The sequence below is a fragment of the Onychostoma macrolepis genome, chromosome 06, assembly GCF_012432095.1.
Source record: "Onychostoma macrolepis isolate SWU-2019 chromosome 06, ASM1243209v1, whole genome shotgun sequence".
Classification (NCBI taxonomy): Eukaryota; Metazoa; Chordata; class Actinopteri; order Cypriniformes; family Cyprinidae; genus Onychostoma; species Onychostoma macrolepis.
Genome location: NC_081160.1, coordinates 33,690,439 through 33,709,330, shown reverse-complemented (window position 1 = coordinate 33,709,330; position 18,892 = coordinate 33,690,439). Strand labels below are relative to the sequence as shown.

The 18,892-nt window shown below is 41.3% G+C and overlaps 2 protein-coding genes across 11 annotated transcripts in view; both read right to left on the bottom strand.

Moving 5' to 3' along the window:
- The window catches only part of LOC131542043 (probable ubiquitin carboxyl-terminal hydrolase FAF-X), a 46,132-nt gene extending 34,668 nt beyond the window's left edge, over positions 1 to 11,464 (bottom strand). For 4 of the 5 annotated variants that reach the window (XM_058778307.1, XM_058778310.1, XM_058778305.1 and 1 more), the window contains exons 1-15: positions 11,177 to 11,464; positions 8,754 to 9,019; positions 7,926 to 8,071; positions 7,766 to 7,845; positions 6,852 to 6,964; positions 6,556 to 6,774; positions 4,977 to 5,092; positions 4,633 to 4,884; positions 4,401 to 4,539; positions 4,087 to 4,239; positions 3,270 to 3,374; positions 2,249 to 2,455; positions 652 to 788; positions 422 to 555; positions 246 to 333 (exon numbers count right to left, since the gene is read on the bottom strand). In XM_058778307.1, coding sequence (XP_058634290.1) covers positions 246 to 333; positions 422 to 555; positions 652 to 788; positions 2,249 to 2,455; positions 3,270 to 3,374; positions 4,087 to 4,239; positions 4,401 to 4,539; positions 4,633 to 4,884; positions 4,977 to 5,092; positions 6,556 to 6,774; positions 6,852 to 6,964; positions 7,766 to 7,845; positions 7,926 to 8,071; positions 8,754 to 8,861 — 1,997 coding nt within the window. In that variant the 5' untranslated portion in view covers positions 8,862 to 9,019; positions 11,177 to 11,464. Of the gene's footprint in view, positions 1 to 245; positions 334 to 421; positions 556 to 651; positions 789 to 2,248; positions 2,456 to 3,269; positions 3,375 to 4,086; positions 4,240 to 4,400; positions 4,540 to 4,632; positions 4,885 to 4,976; positions 5,093 to 6,555; positions 6,775 to 6,851; positions 6,965 to 7,765; positions 7,846 to 7,925; positions 8,072 to 8,753; positions 9,020 to 10,977; positions 11,100 to 11,176 lie in introns of those variants that run through there. The other variant, XM_058778306.1, reaches the window with a different exon arrangement.
- A 2,170-nt stretch (positions 11,465 to 13,634) lies between these two features.
- The window catches only part of caskb (calcium/calmodulin-dependent serine protein kinase b), a 60,456-nt gene continuing 55,198 nt past the window's right edge, over positions 13,635 to 18,892 (bottom strand). For all 6 annotated transcript variants that reach the window (XM_058778205.1, XM_058778204.1, XM_058778208.1 and 3 more), the window contains 2 exons: positions 16,284 to 16,367; positions 13,635 to 14,664 (listed from right to left, as the gene is read on the bottom strand). In XM_058778205.1, the coding sequence (XP_058634188.1) occupies positions 14,488 to 14,664; positions 16,284 to 16,367 (261 nt within the window). In that variant the 3' untranslated portion in view covers positions 13,635 to 14,487. The remainder of the gene's footprint in view (positions 14,665 to 16,283; positions 16,368 to 18,892) is intronic.

Below are 18,892 nucleotides of genomic sequence, written 5' to 3'. Positions count from 1 at the left end.
TGTGCAGGACACTATAGTTCATTTACGTAAGTGAAGACAGCAAAATAAAGTAAACTGAAATATTATACCCAAAAATTCTTCATACAGTAGACTAACAGTAAAATTTATAAAAATTTGGGACCAAAAATTATTCTGACACTTTGACCAGAGCATGTTTGCATGTGTGTGCGTGTGTGTGTGTGTGTGTGTGTGTGCGTGTGTGTGTGTGTGTGTGCGTGTGTGTGTGTGTCAAAGACACCACTGACCTCAGGAAATTGAGTCTCTCCTGCACTTCCTGTACGTGGCTGTACCGGCTTCCTGCTCGAACCGTCTGAGGATCAAACCCTAGATGCTCTGAGCCAAAGAATTACAGTGAAAGTTGGCTTTCATTTACAGCAAAACTGGAAGCAAAACAATGCATTTGCTGTCAGACGACACACACCTTTGGAGAACTGCCTCATGTTCTCCATGTACGCAGACAGGTTCTCGGCCACCAGCGTGACGAGCGCGTGATTGTGCTGGAGCTGGTTGATCAGATCGTGGCGGTAGAAGACGTGTGGACTCCTCTGCGTCTGACTGCACGAGAGATAATCACACACCGCCAACAGAAAGATCTTAAAAACGGTTGGATTTAAAGTTGGAGCAGAATGTGTGATAATATCGTGAACTCACCTGAGGTTCTGAGGAGCTTCTCCAAACAAGCTGCAGATCTCCCTGATCTGCTTCAGAGCCGGAATCACCCACTTATCATTCGTCCGGAGCTCCTCGATGAAGCGGTCGATCCACTGCATCTTCTGCGTGTCGCGGTCCTGTGAGACGGCAAGAACAAACCCGACGGTGAGTGACGGCTCTAGGGGTGTGAATCGCCACTGATGTCACGATTCGATTACGATTATTATATCAACGATTCAATTCGATTCGATTCATCATATCAACGATTATTATATCAACGATTCGATTCGGATTATCATATCAACGATTATCATATCAACAATTCGATTCAGATTATCATATCAATGATTCGATTCAGATTATCATATCAATGATTCGATTCAGATTATCATATCAACGATTCGATTCAGATTATCATATCAACGATTCGATTCAGATTATCATATCACTGATTCAATTCGGATTATGTCAACGATTCGATTACGATTATGTGAGCGATACAATTCAATTACGACTATCATATCAACGATTTGATTTGATATCATGATGCATCGCATCCTCAATTTTAAAGTTTTTTAAAATAATTACAAATTAATAAATCAAAACAATTGTTAAGAATTTAAATAAATATAGCTTCAAAACATACAAGCCAATATAAAGTAATAAAGGGGTGAAAAAACAATTACAAGTGATAAACAAAAAGTACTTTCAGTATCTGAAAGTTTACAGACAATCACAGTTATGGGTTTTTCTTTTTTCCTCCGCATTATTGCCGTTAGATTATTACTGACGAGATCATAGACAGCGGCAGCTTTAACAGGCTGCGTTCACACTAACGCACAGATCTATCACATATCAGAGGTTTTATCCTGTTCTGAAAACATCACTCACTGTGTTTACATCAATTTCATAAAAGTATTCTGAGATGCAAGCGTGTTTAACCGCAGCCGCGATCCAGCTTCAGGACAAACAAACACAGCGCGTGTGAAAGTCTGTCAGTACGTGAGTTTGTGCATCTACTATTACACACGGCAGAAATGAGAGCATATCTAAAGAAAACACTGAAATAACGGCGAGTGGAAGCAAACACTGTCTCAGCGCTTATTCTGTGCAATGAATTATTATTAAATGCTTTATTAATCCTTCACAGGAAATTATATTATTACAGCAGCAACCACAATTCAATCCTTGCACACAAACATATCTACCTAACCAAACACCTAAAAGGAAATATTACACTATAAAAAAGTATAAAAAACATGTAATACATAACATTTAAAAAAAAACATTGTCTCTAGAGCACACACACACGTCATTTGCGGGACAGAACTGATTCTGAGCATGTTTTTTTCCCCGAACTGAGCTTGGTTTTTCCAAAATGTGCCCAGATCTCAGGATTTAAAAATAGTGGCTGCATTTTTATAAACTTGCGTGACAAGCGCATTTGTGAATGACGTCAGAAGGCTAGAACTGATTACGGTCCATTACTGCATCGATGCAGAATTGTCTGCATCATGATGCATCGTAGACACAATTCATTTCAACACCCCTAGAAGGCACACAGGTGCATGATGGGAAGAGAGGTGCAAACTCAGACCTGCGAGCAGCTGTAGTCCAGGATCTTGATGTGGGCGCTCAAAGCCTGGTCCATGATGTCGACGGGGACGTCATCACTGTGTGCCAAGTTCCACAGCAGGTTGAGCACTTTGTGAGCCATCACTCCGTCCTTATCATCCTCCGCCAGCCTGCGGATCAACTCCAGAAGCTTCTCCCGCTGCTTCTTACCAGCGTTCGTCCAACTGGCCTGCATCAGAACACACCGAGTGATCACAGCATCCTCACAACTAAAGAGCCCCGGATTACAGCGGAGGCCAAAATGATTAGAGCACTAGTATCTTCAGCTAGAAAAATGGTTTTTAATCAGTTATTTCTATCTTGTGTCAGAAGGAAATATCAGTTTACATTTACAAACATTCATTTAGACATCAACTGTAATAATCCAGTGAGATTTTTGAGATGTGATCTGATCATCATCAGTCTGTCTGGAGTGACATGAAACAGAACAAACTGAGACTAAATCCAGAAGAACTGCGTCTCTGCTTCAAGAAACCTCCTGCGAAGCTCCTGAGAAACTCTGCTCGAGTGCAGCGAGGACAAAACCTGCTTTAAACACAAAGCATGCTCACAACAAATGCTGATTTCATTTAGTTCATAGAAGCTAATTGATCAAGAAAATCTATTTAAGACATTATTTTTGACAGCATCCTCATTTTACAGCATTTTTACACAAGTGCCTAAAACAGTTCACAGCGCTGGAGCTTCGCAGGAGGTTTCTTGAAGCGTCTTGAGACACAGTTCTTCTGGATTTAGTCTCAGTTTGTTCTGTTTCTTCATGTCACTGCAGACAGACTGATGATGATCAGATCAGACAAATCTCACTGGATTATTACAATTAATGTCTAAATGAATGTTTGTAAATGTAAACTGATATTTCCTCCCGACGCACTCCAGCAGAAGATAGAAATAACTGACTTAAAACCATTTTTTATCTGCTGAAGATACTAGTGCTCTAATCACTTTGTCCAGCGCTGTATATGATGAGTGTTTTGGCGGCTCACCTTGAAGCAGTCGAACAGGTGATCGAGCTGCTCCGGGGAAAAATCCCACGCTAGCTTGGCCAAAAGATCGTGGACGTTCTTGACGATCGCTTCGTGTTTACCAGCCTGAGAAAACATGACACAGCAGATGACATGCCTTACCTAGTCTACAACAGACTTCAGACTGAAAGCATTCAAAAGTAAATCCAAATTAAAACTTTACGCATGTACTTCCTTCTGGTCATATCTGGCAATATAATCGACTTGTTTTCAAAGACAGCATTAGAAGAGATGACATCACTGTTTTCTCCAGAGCTGCTTTATAGATTAATTCAACTCATTCCATAATAGATGAAATTTACAAAGTTATTAAACTGAACTGAATCAACAATAAACTGACTTAAACTGAAAATTTTGTTTGCATTATTGAAACACTATTTTCCTGTTTAACACTATAGAGCTGCTTTGACTATGAAGCGCTAGAGAAAGAAAGGAGACTGGCGCAATCGTTTCTGGTCTGGGAGTCATGCGGAAAAATGTTGTGTCACCAGGAAAAGTTTTCCCAGCGGTAACAACAGTTTAACCAGCTAGCAACTGCATTACCATCTGTGTGACGGAGTACTGTAGAGTTCTTTACTGTTCAACAATAAACAATACAACGTCAGAAAACAGAGGTTAACTGGAGGAGACGAGTCTGTGAAGATCGATGAGCTCTACAGGAAGATATGTACAGAAATGCTGAACCGCTTCATTCAGACCGATGTCAGTGGGATCGCGGGCCGGTTAACTGGTATAACTGTAACTAGTTAGGGTCAGTTGTGTGGCTGCAGTGATGAACCTGAGCCGCCCAGATGTTGTCCAGGTCCTGCAGGGTCAGCGCTTTCTCCTTAATGACGAAGCGCAGGATCTTCTCCAGCTTCTCCACGTACTGCGGCTGGTGCAGACTGTCTCTCAGCACGATGGACAGAATGTTGTTCTGCTGAATCCATTCCTGAACACAAACAACATCATGAGCACTTCCTGTAGCAGCACATGACTGAGTGCAGGAAGTGTCACACACACACGCACACGCACATGGCTTCATGGTGTGTTTCCATGTCATATTTAATGTGAGAGTGACGGGGATGGATTGATTGTGTGTTGTGTTCTTACAGCCATTCGCTCCGCAGTCAGCCACTCCTCTTCCTCCGGGTTTCCGTGCCGGTGAGTGTAATACGACACGCTCGAGATCACCTTGTTCACTTCATTCAACGCATTCATTTTCCCATTAAACGAGGAAATCTGCAACAACCTGTAAAACAGACGAGAGCAGATTAGATCAACATCATAACTAGCAACTCAACAAGCTTATAAACCAGAGAGTGAACCAGAAACGACGGCTTACCGAAGGATCATTTTTAACCTGAAGATTTCCAGGTTCTTGACGGTTTCCTCTTGACCCGGAACTCTAGACGCCAGGTTCTTCAAGGACTTTATGATCATGGACAGAGCGTCATTCTTGGCCTCGTTCTTGGCCTCCTTCTTCAGCTCCTCGTCTGTGAGGTTCTCCAGAAACTGTGGGACCATTTCGATTATGGGTAAGAAAAACTTCTTCACCGTGTGCAAAGTCAAGAACTCGTAGCACTGGCCGAAAGGTCTGGAAAATAATGGAGAAACGATGAGACTCTGGAGAACCCGCAGCAGCAGAAGCGTGTTTATTTAACAGGCATGGACTGCAGATGGACGTACTTGATGAGAGCTGCGATGATCTGCACGTTGAGAGCCTGGCCGCTCATGAAGCGATCGTGCAGAATCTGGAAACCGTTCAACGTCCCGAACTTATTGACGAGGTCCACCAGCCAACCCTGAGCCAGAGACACCAAAGACGAGGTCACGACCAAACCACACAACACTGCTTACGGTCAAATATTATCAGGCCTTCTTTTAAAGGGGTCATGAACTGCTTCTGTTTTTTATTTTGTACTGCTCTCTGATGTTATCAGGCAGCGCTGTAGAAGCAGGCGTTGATCTTCTGCGGAGGCGGTGCTTATCCACACTATGACATCATAGAGTGGCACATTCCACAAGCTGTTGTTTTGGCAGACTGCCTTCAATATAAGCTGTTTTTAGACTAATGATAAAGTTTTGAGTTGTATGCCAAAAAAAATCAAGGGAATTTTGGTTTCTCGATTCATGACCCCTTTAAATATCACCCTCTTTAATTAGACACCGTCACATGTAACTACACCAGTAACTACGCTCTTAAGTGGAGGTTCTTTTGTGTTTCACAGACATGTGTTTGATTGTTTTTAACCCAACACATCTGTGTTTCCTGACACCGCTTCAATGCAGATGACCTCCTGCTCTTCAGCTGAGCCGTGCATCATCCTGTCTGAACAGCACTGCCTGTGATTGTTGAATATACATTTTTTAACCAGTGACTGTTCATTAAGAGAGAGACTGGTACTCAATAACTGCTCTGTGTTTGACAGCTGCACTAAAAGCGTCACACTCAGCTGCGATTGGGAGATCAGGTCCCGTATTCACGAAACATCTTAAGGCTAAAGTAGCTCATAACTCGACGATTTAGGAGAAAATCTTAAAAATAATGGGTGTGTCAGTCCTAAATTTAGGACTCCTAAGAGTATTTCACAAATCGTTTTAACGTTAAAACTAGCTCCTAAATCTGTGAAATGTTAGGAAGAGGACTCCTAAATCACTGAGACCAAGCCACAAACTATCCTAAAATAGCCGTTTCCAGCAATCTTGGAGGTTATTCCAACTCCAAATTTTCCTTTGATTATATCTTTGTTTTCAAGGAAGCAACAGCTGTTCTTGTGTCCAGTTTGGTTTCTTTTACGTTTGCATGTCTTACCATCAGCAATGATTAATCTACTCTGTTAATTAAAAGGCTGTTTATATGCATATTCACTAATTATGAGAAGCATACATGTAAAAGGCTGACAATTAGCTGAACATATGAACTTGTTTAATTAGTGACAGCCTGCATTTTAGAATCTTTATTTTTTAACCTTTATATGCATATGCCAACATAATATTACGTTCTACAATATTTCTATCTTTGACAGAGACTATCAGCCAATCACTGTGTGCATAGTTAGTAAGCATGCTGACATCACCCATAGCAACGAGGTAAACCCCGCCCCCTTACTCTGAGCTTAAGACTTCTCTCTATTACTTACTACAAGTTTGTCTCGGCAGCTTTGAGAGTAGGTTTTAAGAGAAAACTCTTTTACTGCTATTTAGGAGAACACTTAGTGGTGAGATCAAATGTTTTGTGAACACGGGCCCAGAAGCAGTGCGGTACCTTAGGAGAGCGTGGGTCGGGCGGCCGGGCGAACAGCTCATCGTCAGCCAGCTGTGCTCCCGCAGGAACGCTCTCGGACGGACGCGTGCCGTTGTAAATGTGGAACTTGCAGTGCGGGTTGGTGGCCACGGCCAGCAGTTCCAGCAGAGGGAACCAATCCTGAGCCAGCTTGACCACGCAGAGCTCCACCAGACGGTGGGTGTTATTGATGATGCACCTCTGCAACGAGACGAGAGCGACAGATCAGCATCAGCGAGACGTCTGAACCCTCCGATCACAGACAGACTCAGACTCACGTGGATCTCAAACTTCCAGCCGCTCACGGCCTCATCCGTCAGGATTTTGGTGAATGAGATCGTCAGGCCATCGCGGAAAAACCTCTGACACGCCTCGCACCTCACGTCGAACCCTGAACACCACACACAGCAGGAAACCCAATGACTCCACCTGAACACGACATCCGTACTAGCGCCGCACGGTTAACCGACTGCGACAGTCACGCGCATCTCGGCAGTAAAGCCGGTTCTGTGATTAGTAGTAAATCTCCATCAAGTGTTTCCAGATGGAGCAGCATTTACTACACAGAGCCGTAGTTCACTGACAAACTACGCAAAACCACGTTCGTAAGCGCGGATGATTTAATGAAATGAAATCGAAGAAATCGTCCTGCGATAATGACAGCCGTTTGCGTAGCTTCTCAGTGAACTACGGCTCTGTGTAGTAAATGCTGCTCCTTCTGAAAATACCACATTTAATAACATGTTTTTACTCCAGACTCACTTCATAACGTCAGTCGAGTGTTTGATATAAACCCTTCTGTAGGTTCTTACACAGAATAAGGCACGCAACATATTTCATAGCATTCTAAGCAGCGATAAAGGCATTGCATTATAAATATACTTTATTATAATAAAAATTATAATAAGACGTACTCCGATAAATCACATAATGTCGTAGTCGTGTGTTTCTTAGTGACGCTGAATCAATGAAAGCAGTTAAATCTTCCGTGTATTCAGCGAGCGCTGTAGGCGTCTTCTGCGGGGCGTATTTGGAGTTTCTCTGGAGATTTACTGCTGATCACAGAACCCTGCTTCACTGAAAGATACGCACGACAGTCACAGCTTCTGTCTAATCACGACTGCGAATTCATTTCGATTTATCGTGCAGCCCTATCCCATCCACTTCTGATTGATCATCTGTGACATCTGACCTTTTTTACTGAGATCTATAGCAGCTTCCAGCAGAACCTCCAGCTCTCCTTTGGGCAGGACCGGAACCACCCAGCGCGGCCTGAACCACAGGAAACCACATTAAACCACATTAACTCCACACAGAGAGAAAACCTGTCTGAGATCGGCGCCGCTGCTGACCGGTTGATCATGTCGTCCAGCTTGGCCAGGTCTGTGTGGGGGAAGGCAGGCTCCTCCTCTTCCTGTGTGGGCGGGGCTTCTCCCTGCCCCGGTTCCTCTGGCGGACTGATGGGTGACGTCTCATTGGAGGAGTTTGGTGAGGGCGTCTAAACACAACAACAGCACAACAGGAAGCTGTTATTTATGCGGTTTACTGATGCTTCGGTTAATATGGTTAATAATAATATTAATAATAATAATATCTATACTTCACTCTCTAACACTAGCACTCTACTCTACTCTATCTACTCGTTTTCTTTTTTTATGTGTGTGTTAAAAAACACTTGATCCTTTAACACTTGCACTCTTTACAATACGTGCTTTCTTTTTATTTAAAAAAATAGAGCCTGTAAATATGGAACACTGATAAACTAAATAACTAATAAAGAGAATTGGTTTGGTGCTTGACTAATTGTTCAACAATGGTTAGCTGATTAGTGAGGTTAGACTGACTAATGAATTGCTTTAAGAGCTTCTCAAAAACATTTCAGCGTGTTGTATTTTAACGCACTGAAGTGAATCAACAATGAAGAGACTGGACCTGAATAACAGCTGCTTACAGCTGAAATACACTGGTTTCGGTTTGATGGACTTCACACTGTTATTGATCTGAACTGAATAACGACTACTGTTGTGTTTTAGAGCTGCTTTACAGCAGAATCAGTTTCCATCATTGACTCTGAAGTGAAGCTGCTTTGACACGGTCTGTATTGTGTGAGGTACTGTAGAAACACAGGTGAACTGATAGTAAGCTCTTCCCGCGAGCTGTCGTGTGTTTCTCTCACACACCTGGTTCTGGGGCAGCAGGGTTTGGGTTTGGGTTTGGTTCTGGCTGTCTGGCGCTTGGCTCTGGCTCTCGTTGCCCCCCACGGGCGAGCCGCGGGTGGTGGCCGTCATGCTCGATGCGGGGCAGATCTTTGCAATCTTGTCTGTTTATGTGGCAGGAGCCGGGCGAGAATCTACAGGCCGGGCGGCAGCGGGGCGTTTCCGGCAGCTGAGGGAGCGAGATCGAAGCACCTGGAGCTCAGGCCGGGCCGCAGAGACCATCGCATTACCTGCAAGACACACAGAAACACAGACGGAGAGGAGCTGAGACGGGTTTGAGTTTAACCGGCTGTGCAGATCAGATGCCGCTGCTAACTTTAACCAATGAAGACCAGCTGCTGTCGTCCGTCCAAACAGACACGAGCGGTCAAGAGGAGACTCGCACAAACTCACACAGAGACACAGCGGACGCGTTTGTTCAGTCTGTGATCATCATCAGACGCGTGTGTGTCTGTCCCGAGCGGCGAACGAGCAGCAGACCTATTTAAAGGGATAGTTCACCCAAAAATGAAAGTTACCCCATGATTTACTCACCCTCAAGGCATCCCAGGTGTATATGACTTTCCTCTTTCAGACGAATCCAAAAAAGTAGTGCTGTCAAACTATTAATCACGATTAAATCGCATCCAAAATAAGTTTTTGTTTACAAAATGTATGTATGTGTACTTAGTTTATTTTTCATGTGTATATAAATACACACACATACAGTATATATTGAAAATATTTACACATAAATATATAAATGTATATATATATTTAATACGTAAATATAATTTTTTTTCTTAAATATATACATGCATATTTGTTTGTATTTATATATACATAATAAATATACACAGTACACACTCATATATTATGTAAACAAAAACTTATTTTGGATGCGATTTAATCGTGATTAATAGTTTGACAGCACTACTTTTTTGGATTCGTCTGAAAGAGGAAAGTCATATACACCTGGGATGCCTTGAGGGTGAGTAAATCATGGGGTAACTTTCATTTTTGGGTGAACTATCCCTTTAAGGACTGTGTGTTAGTCCACTGACTGTCTCTGTGTGTGTGTGTGTGTGTGTGTGTGTGTGTGTGTGTGTGTGTGTGTGTGTGTGTGTGTTGCTACACTTATAAGAATCAAATGTCATCACAAACACAGAGAATCATTAAAAAGTGTGTTTGAGGCTCATAAACGCTCCAGATGATGTTTGAGTCGAGTAACGGTTCAGAGGCGAAACATTACGGGTCTCATGAATACAGAACTAAACTGGTATCACAGTGAATCAGGAGAAAGTTACATGCAGTGAGAGTCTGCACAGGTCACACGCCTCCGAACATGCAGGAAGTGAGAATAACACACTTCCTGTCACACAGGTGTCCTCTGCTCTCTTTAGGCTTCAGATGAGAAACAAAAACAACAGTCATATCATGTAAACGACTGATACGAACCCAAACAATCACACAGTAAATACAGCTGCAGGCATCAGACACGATGTTAGCACAGATTCTCGCGATGATGATGACTGTGACAGCTTCTGCAATAGACTCCAAACACACAGCTGTCAGAGATCATCAACATCCAGCGCAGCGCAAGACTTCATGATGTAATCAAACACTGGAGACTCGGTCTGTGTGCCGGTGCACATCAGCACACACACCTGCAGCAGCCAGAACCGGTCCAAACACCTTCACATGCAGTCAACAGCGCTAAATATAGAACAGCTTTATTTCATAAACATCAGCTGTTTCCTCGCGTTCCACACACACACACACTATTCCTCTCATTTTAGAGACAGTCACTGTAAAACGACCTGCGTTATTAGCAGTTTAATGTAAAGAATCACTTTTATGGCCCAGAGTCCGGTTTCTGACGTTAGCATTAGCATCGCGCTCCGCTCGCGTTCTTCACGATCATATTCCCGCAGACACCGAACAAACAAACGCGGACACACTCCAACAAACGCGTGAAAGAGCTTTTCATGCCGATTAGAGTTTGAATCTGAAGCTCTGTGTGTGTGTGTGTGTGTGTGTGTGTGAGTGTGTTTGAGTATGAGATTGAGGCCTGTTAGCCTCGGTGCTAACGTGCTAGCTAACCGCTGCTCCACCTCAGTAATGGCGCGTCCGCCGCCCGCTAAACGCCTCGACGCGCCTGTGAATCCGGTCACACCCGTTAAACCGGAGCACCGTCAGGCAGCCTTACCGCGAGCGGGAGCCCAGAGCAGACCGTGTTTCACCGGTGGAGTGTGTGCGAGCGTCAGCAGCCATTTTGCTCCGCAAACACAAACAAACCGGCTTCATAGGGGCGGATAAACGCGTCAGACGCGCGTCTACGGACATTCGCGCGGGTTTCAGTCGGTGTCACGCGAAGACAACCGCGCGGCTTCGCAAGCATCACTCACCGAGCACCGGGCGTCTGTCCGCTGAGATCTCTCTCGGTGTCGGTCTCTTCTGTTCGTTTCGGGTGTTTTTCCTGCGTCACCGGCGCCCCCCGATGACACCCGTCCAGCCTCAGTCCATACTAACCACACCAGCAGCGACTGACCCGTTACCCGTTACCGGAGGGATGGTTTTAATAATCAGTGGGTGTTTGTTTTCTTCTTCTATAATGACTCGCTGTCCCGAACCGGAGCGGCCTGTTTGATGTTTAAAAGTCTGCGGCTGTCTCTCAAATCCTAGTGTGCTGCCTACCTAGACACCACTACTGAGACACCACAGACGAGCCCACACACACTCTCTCTCTCTTACACACACACACACACACACATGTTTGTTTTTGTGAAAAGTGGGGACTCTCCATAGGCGCAATGGTTTTTATACTGTACTTGCTGTATGTGCTATTGTCCTACACCAACCCTACACCTAAACCTACCCCTTACAGGAGACTGTGCATTTCAACTTTCCCCAAAAAACCTCACTCTGTGTGATTTATAAGCGTTTTGAAAAGTGGGGACATGGGTCAATGTCCTGAGATGCCACCTTCACCTTGTAATACCTGCCATACCCTCGTCATTATACACATCTATGTCCTGACTTTTCACAAAAGCGCATACACACACACACACACACACACACACTCTCTCTCTCACACACACAGTCTGGTATTTGTGGTTTATTTGTGGACTCTCCATAGGCGTAATGGTTTTTATACTGTACTTACTGTATGTGCTATTGTCCTACACCAACCCTACACCTAAACCTACCCCTTACAGGAGACTACAGGCATTTTTAGATTTTCAAAAACTTCATTCTGTGTGATTTATTAGCTTGTTTACCCGTGACACGAGTCTCCATGAGTCTGTGTGTTCAGGTTTAAGTCCCCACCAGAATAGAAACACACACTCTCTCTCTCACACACACACACACACACACACGGGTTGTGTGTGAATATTTAGCAGAGGTTTGATCAGACAGTAAGTGAGTGTGTTGTTGTTCCAGCAGGAGGCGGCAGCGATCAAAAGACCCGGAAAACAATGACGTCACCGCCAATATATCGATTATGTCAGATCTGTTTATGACAGCTTCACCTTTGGATTTTTTTTTGTTTTGTTTAGTTTTTTTGCTTGAAACAATCATATGACGTTGCTTTATGTTTTCCTAATAAAACCAGCCAGTCTCTGTCTCAGTAGAAACTATTCAGAAACTATATCGAGAAGTATTTTAACTTTATTTGAAAGTAAATTTAAAAGGTATCTGTTCTTTATCAGTGTTTTTCTTTGGAACACGTTTACTTCACTACATTCCAAAGCATAAGGTCATACTTTTATAAAAGTTTTAAATTTTTACCTTTAATACTTAAAGGTGCAATAGGTGATTGTCTTCAGAGATATTTTTTGTTATTCTGGTTGAAAGTCTCCTCACATCCCGAAAGCAATCATTAGGTTAAGTGGTCTAAATGTATTTATATATTCTGTGGAAGGCGTAGGACCAAGAAATGTTCGTCCAATCAAAACGCTCGGTCCGACCGTTTTAATTGGCTTTCCTACCTGCCTGTCAACATATGTATCTGCATACCTCTGCGCACCCTGTTCGCGCAGACAGATCCGTCATCAGCGCATCGCTGTGCAGACAGAGCCAGAATGGCAGACAAACATCAACAACCCGATCTTCCTTCCTGGTGTTGTAGTACTTTTACTAACTGTACTATAAAGTTTTCATGATGTAGCCCAGCGCTGTTCCCAATTACAGTCCTCCCGTGTCTCTCCGAGTTAACACACCGACTCTGATAACCAGCAGAAGAGAGCTCCATGCATGAACTGTGTTCCAACTGACATGCTCCCTACACAGTGTTCAGGACTGGATTTGGGAACCGCTGATGTAGTAATGAGCGCATATGCGTTCAGGGGGCGTGGCTTTGGACGGGTGGGGCGTTCTTTCAGTGCTATCAGGCTAAAGTGAGCATTTTCCAAGATCTCCTACTGCACCTTTAAGAACATTATAAATGTAGTACTTTCTTGTACTCAAGTACAACTTTAAATTACTTTTACTCGAGTAAAAGAAAGTACTAGATTTCTAATGTAATGTATTAAATGATATTTAATATATAAGTAAAAAGTACAATATTATGCTTTGGAATGTTGTGAAGTAAAAGTTTCCTAAAGAAAAACACTTATACAGACACTTGAAAAAATTACTTTAAAGCAGAGTAAAAATACTTCACTACCATCTGCTTTTCTTCAGACTTTGCATTTAATATAAAGGATATAAAGCAGATCACTGCCTTTATTAGGAGTTAGGGATGTATTTGACTAAATATATAAGTGTTATTGTTATGAGACAGCACATGATCTGCTGGAGGAAAAGGAGCAGTTCTCAAACCATCATCATCATCATCACTGCCATAAAAACAACATGCATGACCTGATTTCAAAAGCAATTTACTTTTTCAACACATGAAAGGAAATAGATAAAAAACAAACAAACAAACAAACATACTGAAGAGCATTTGCAGAGGAATTTACACAGGGCAATATGAAATGAAGAGTTCACACAGTCCGTCGAGTTGTTTATGCACACACTACTTCATTTCAATCGCAAATGTACGCACCATTGAAACATTTACACACAATAAAATCCTCTCGGTTTTCTCGGAGTAAAACGATAATACTCTTAAGACAGCACATTTTCTGAAATGGTCGATCTAGGAATGGATATTTTCCTCCTCGTTCTGCACAAGAAATCAAATCCAGGACAATTTACAAACACGTCACTACACGGGGCATGAGGGAAGCCGTCCGCTCGGAGGTGGATCTCGACAGACACATCTAGAGGAAGAGGAGGAGCAGCCCGAGGAAGAGCGCTGGGCTCCGCTGCCCTTTGTGCAAACCTACATCTGTAAACAGAGGGGTGTATGAAACGTCCGTCCGCGCAAACGGTGCTCGTGTGTGAGAGAGAGAGGGTCAGCTGTGCTTATTATACTGCAGGCCAGTGGGCGGAGTCACGTAGCCACGCCCACAGGGAGGGGCTGATGGGGGTGTTGGCTCCTCCCCCACCGCTGACTGTGCTCATCATTGCTCTGAGACGCCGTCTCGTACGTTTAAAAAGAAAACCGTATAAAATGTCATCAACCCCCTTTGTTATTAGTACAGGACCATATCTATGACTTATATATTCATATTTATAGATATTTATATATGTATAGATATATACAATGCTACGCAGTGGTAGTGGCCGGGCTGTAAGTCTGTGTGTGTGTGTGTGTGTGTGTGTGATGCTAGTACACCCAGGACACCGGCACCCACTGCGCAGTGCTGGACACCAGATCGATGGCCTCCTCCAGCAGCCGGATAGTGTCGTCGATCTCGTTATTGATGATCGTCTGATCGAAGTAATGCGCGTAGGAGTGCTGCAGCGTCTCCGACTCCTTCTGCAGCCGCTGGAGAGACTCGTCCTGATGAGAACACACACACAGCATCAGCCTCCGTCACGCGGCTAACGAGAAAACACGCCATCTAGCACAAACACGCTTCGGTCTGAGCCAGTCGTTCCAGCACAGCAGCTCCATGTGTGTTCAGTCACATTCATTACATATCTATCTGTTAGAGATACCATTATTATTCATATTTTGAATCAGTTTTTATTTTTATTAGTGCTGTCATACGATTAATCGCATCCAAAATAAGCGTGTGCTGTGTATATTTATTATGTATATATAAATACAAACATATGCATGAATATATTTAAGAAAAATATGTTAGGTTTATATATTATAAATATTTATATATAATAAAAAATGTAATAATATAAATATATCAATTTATATACATGTCAATATTTTCAAAATATATACAGTATGTGTGTGTATTTATATATACATAATAAATAAACACAGTACACACACATGTATCATGTAAACAAAAACTTATTTTAGATGCGATTAATGGTTTAACAGCACTAATTTTTTATATTTTCTGGTTTCATTTTTGTTGTGCGTTTTTGTCATTTGTAGTATTTAAAAAAAATTTTGTATGTCTATATAGTATTTATTAATCTTCTTTTAGTTTTTATTATTGTAGTACATCAATGTAAACTAAATTAAAATGAGAAATGTTGCCTTGGCAACTAGCTGAAAGTGACAAAAATGTTTTTTAATGGTTTTAATTTTAGTTAACTATAATAACCCTGACATGCATAGACAGAAATGACATCTCAAGTATGACTAAAAATTATTTAAATGCTGAATTTCATCCAAACACAAAACACGGATCTGTGTGCATGCATTTTGATGCAACAATCACAAATTAAAATACAGTGCATCCGGAAAGTATTCACAGCGCTTCACTTTTTCCACATTTTGTTATGTTATAGCCTATTTCCCAAATGGATTAAATTCATTATTTTACTCAAAATTCTACAAACAATACCCCATCATAATGATAACGTGAAAGAAGTTTGTTTGAAATCTTTGCAAATTTATTAAAAATAAAAAACGAAGAAAAGGAATAAGGCTGTAACATAACAAAATGTGGAAAAATGGAAGCGCTGTGAATACGTTCCGGATGCACTGTACGATATCGTCTGCTGGTGTGGATGATAATATAGTTATTGTTCTTGGTGTGAACAGGCCTTAACGCTCAAAAACTGACAAGATTAATATGAATTATGGGCCGTTCACACAAACACGTTTTTCCCATTTCGCTGCACTACTATTCCTCAGTTTTCCTACGCAAGCATGCTCTAGCAGCGTCTTCTGAAAATACGGTGCTCAAGTTAAAAGAACTTTTAAAAAACCTGCCTCTAGACCTTGCATTTCCTCGCCTGAATCTTGTGTTTTTCAAAGCAAAAACGCGTTCTGCGTGAACGGCCCTTTAACGTGTGACTGAAGGCGGAGCGGCTGTCCTTGAGCGACTCACGTGTCTTTACTTACAGGCAGTTTTCTGCACCATCTAGGGAGCTGTGAGCAGCGCAGAGATGCAAGGAGAAAACAATCAACACACAGAAACACGCATGCAGCATGCAATGAAAGGTGGCGGCTGGGATGTCCTGTGACGAGCCAGTGGCGGAGCTCACCTCGTTCATCGCCGGAGTGATAGTCGGTGCTGCGATGAAGATGACGTACGGCGCAAACTCAGCCGTCCGCAAAACCTTCAGCGCCTGCGAACACACAACGAGAGCACGTCAGAGAGAGAGATGCACTTCTAACAATGCCTGCAGGCCTGAGCTGGGCTTATATCCCTAAAACACTGCAATACAAAAAAGAGCTGTTCAATTCTGGCATTCCGACACTAAATCTATTCAGTATAAAGCCCTTCTTGCACAGTGTCTCATCCTCTAAATACACTCGTGCTTCAACTAATGAATGAAACTCAAGCCGAGTCTGACTCCAACCACAACCCTAACTTCATTAAAGAAACTGACAAAAATCTAAAGTATAAAAGAGAAGTTGATAGAATAATTAGTTCACCTAAAAATTCAACAGCTAAAGATAAATATGGATTAGATACACTTTTATTAAAAACTCTAACTCAGATTATCAATTTATCAATAACACAAGGAATTTGTCCCTCGGCATGGAAATTTGGAGTAATTACCCCTGTTCATAAATCTGGAAGCTATACAGAAATTAATAATTATAGACCAATAAGTATTCTCTCTGTAATGTCGAAAGTTGCTGAAAAATGGGTAGCGGAGCAAATAATCACATATCTTGATAATATCTTTTCCCGTCAATTCGGTTTTAGAAAAAATATTCTACAGAAACGGCAAATTGTTTTATGTTGGAAAATATTAAATCTTTGATGGATAAAGGTGGTGTAGTTGGTGCTGTATTCCTGGATTTTAAGAAAGCTTTTGAAACTGTAAATCATGAGATTTTACTTTCTCGGTTATTAAATTTAAATTTTTCAACTGAGGCCGTTATGTGGTTTAAATCTTATTTAGAAAATAGAAAACAATGTGTACGGGTTATAAATGCAACATCAGATTACTTGGATTATAATATTGGAGTTCCGCAAGGTTCTATTTTAGGCCCATTATTGTTTAGTGTGTATGTAAATAATTTACCAAATGTAAGATTATTTGTCAAATGTATGCGGATGATGTTGTGTTGTATGTTCATGCAAAAAGTCAACAACAGGCAGCACAGATATTGACTGACACCATGAATCAAGTTGCACAATGGCTTATCAATTCACGTTTACATCTTAATGTCAGAAAAACTGTTTGTATGTTTTTTCACTAAAAGGCCAGATTATGATGGTAGTACTTGAGGTAGTACATGAATTTAAATATTTAAGAACTTTCTTTTAAAAAACATGTGAAGAAAGTGGTAAATATAGTGAAATTTAATTTAGCGAATTTCAGATTTATTAGAAATAGTTTGACTAACGAAGCAGCAGTTTTATTCATGAATGCAATGATTATTCCTCATATCACATATTGCATGACTACCTGGACTCAAACATGTAGATCTTTTCTTAAACCAGTTGAAATTATTTATAAACAAACTCTTAAGGTCTTAGATAAAAAAACAACAACTGTTTTCACCATTGTAGCATATTAACTAAGTTTTCTATTTTGAGTCGGGTTTTTTTTGGTACTTATTTTTAAGATCTTAAATGGTTATTGACCCATGAAAAGTATTTTTTTTCTACTCTCATATTTTCTTCTTGTTCTTAATTTGGTGTATTAATATTTTGTGTATATTTTCTTCCTGTCCTTAACATCAACCTGCCGAAAGGGACTACGGATGAAAATTAGCCAGTGTTGGCTAAATCTGGTGCATTTTACATACTGTATGTTTTATTAATGTGCATGTCCCTGATTAAATAAATGAAATGAAATGAAATAATTATGATGAAAAATACCTCCAAACCGAACTCCAGTGTTATTCTGCCCTAAACAGAACCAGCAAATTGGCAAATTACTCATCAATTAAAAGAAAGACAATTTCTTTCAAAATATAGACTCTGTGACTGCGACTTAGAAACAGAGAAAGGAAAATCCTGGATAGTGAGAGAACAGCTGTGACCTGAATCAATTAGAGGATGAGAAACACTTTCTTCTTGTCTGTCCCAAGTACACTACTACAAGGGAAATAGTTTTTACATAATTTGAATCATTGAATTTTTCATTCTTTACTCTAAAAGACTGCTATACACATGACAGCCAAACTAGCGGCACATTATGTACACACCATATGACATGGTTATTTGCTTTATTTGACATATTCTTCACTGTATATAATTGTAATTGTTATAATTGATATTAGAAATAATATCTGAATTTTGAATCTATTGTCTCCTTTATTACTTTCGTTGTGTAATTATATTCTGTACTTTACATATACTTAAAATGCTTTGGCAATACTGTGTTACAAATGTCATGCCAATAAAGCAGCTTGAACTTGAAAGACTTCTATTTTCTTATTTCTTGTTCATTAAAAATGTATTCGTGTAGTTATCTACTTTATGATTTATAGATCTATTCTTGTTTTGTTAATGTATTACGTAATAATTATTTGTTCTTTGTTCATGCAATAGTCAATGCTTTGGCAATACTGTGCAAGTCATGCCAATAAAGCTCACTTGAATTGAACTGAACTGAGTGAGTGAGAAAGAGAATGTGACCCTGGACCACAAAACCAGTCATAAGGGTCATTTTTTTATCTGTAAGCTGAA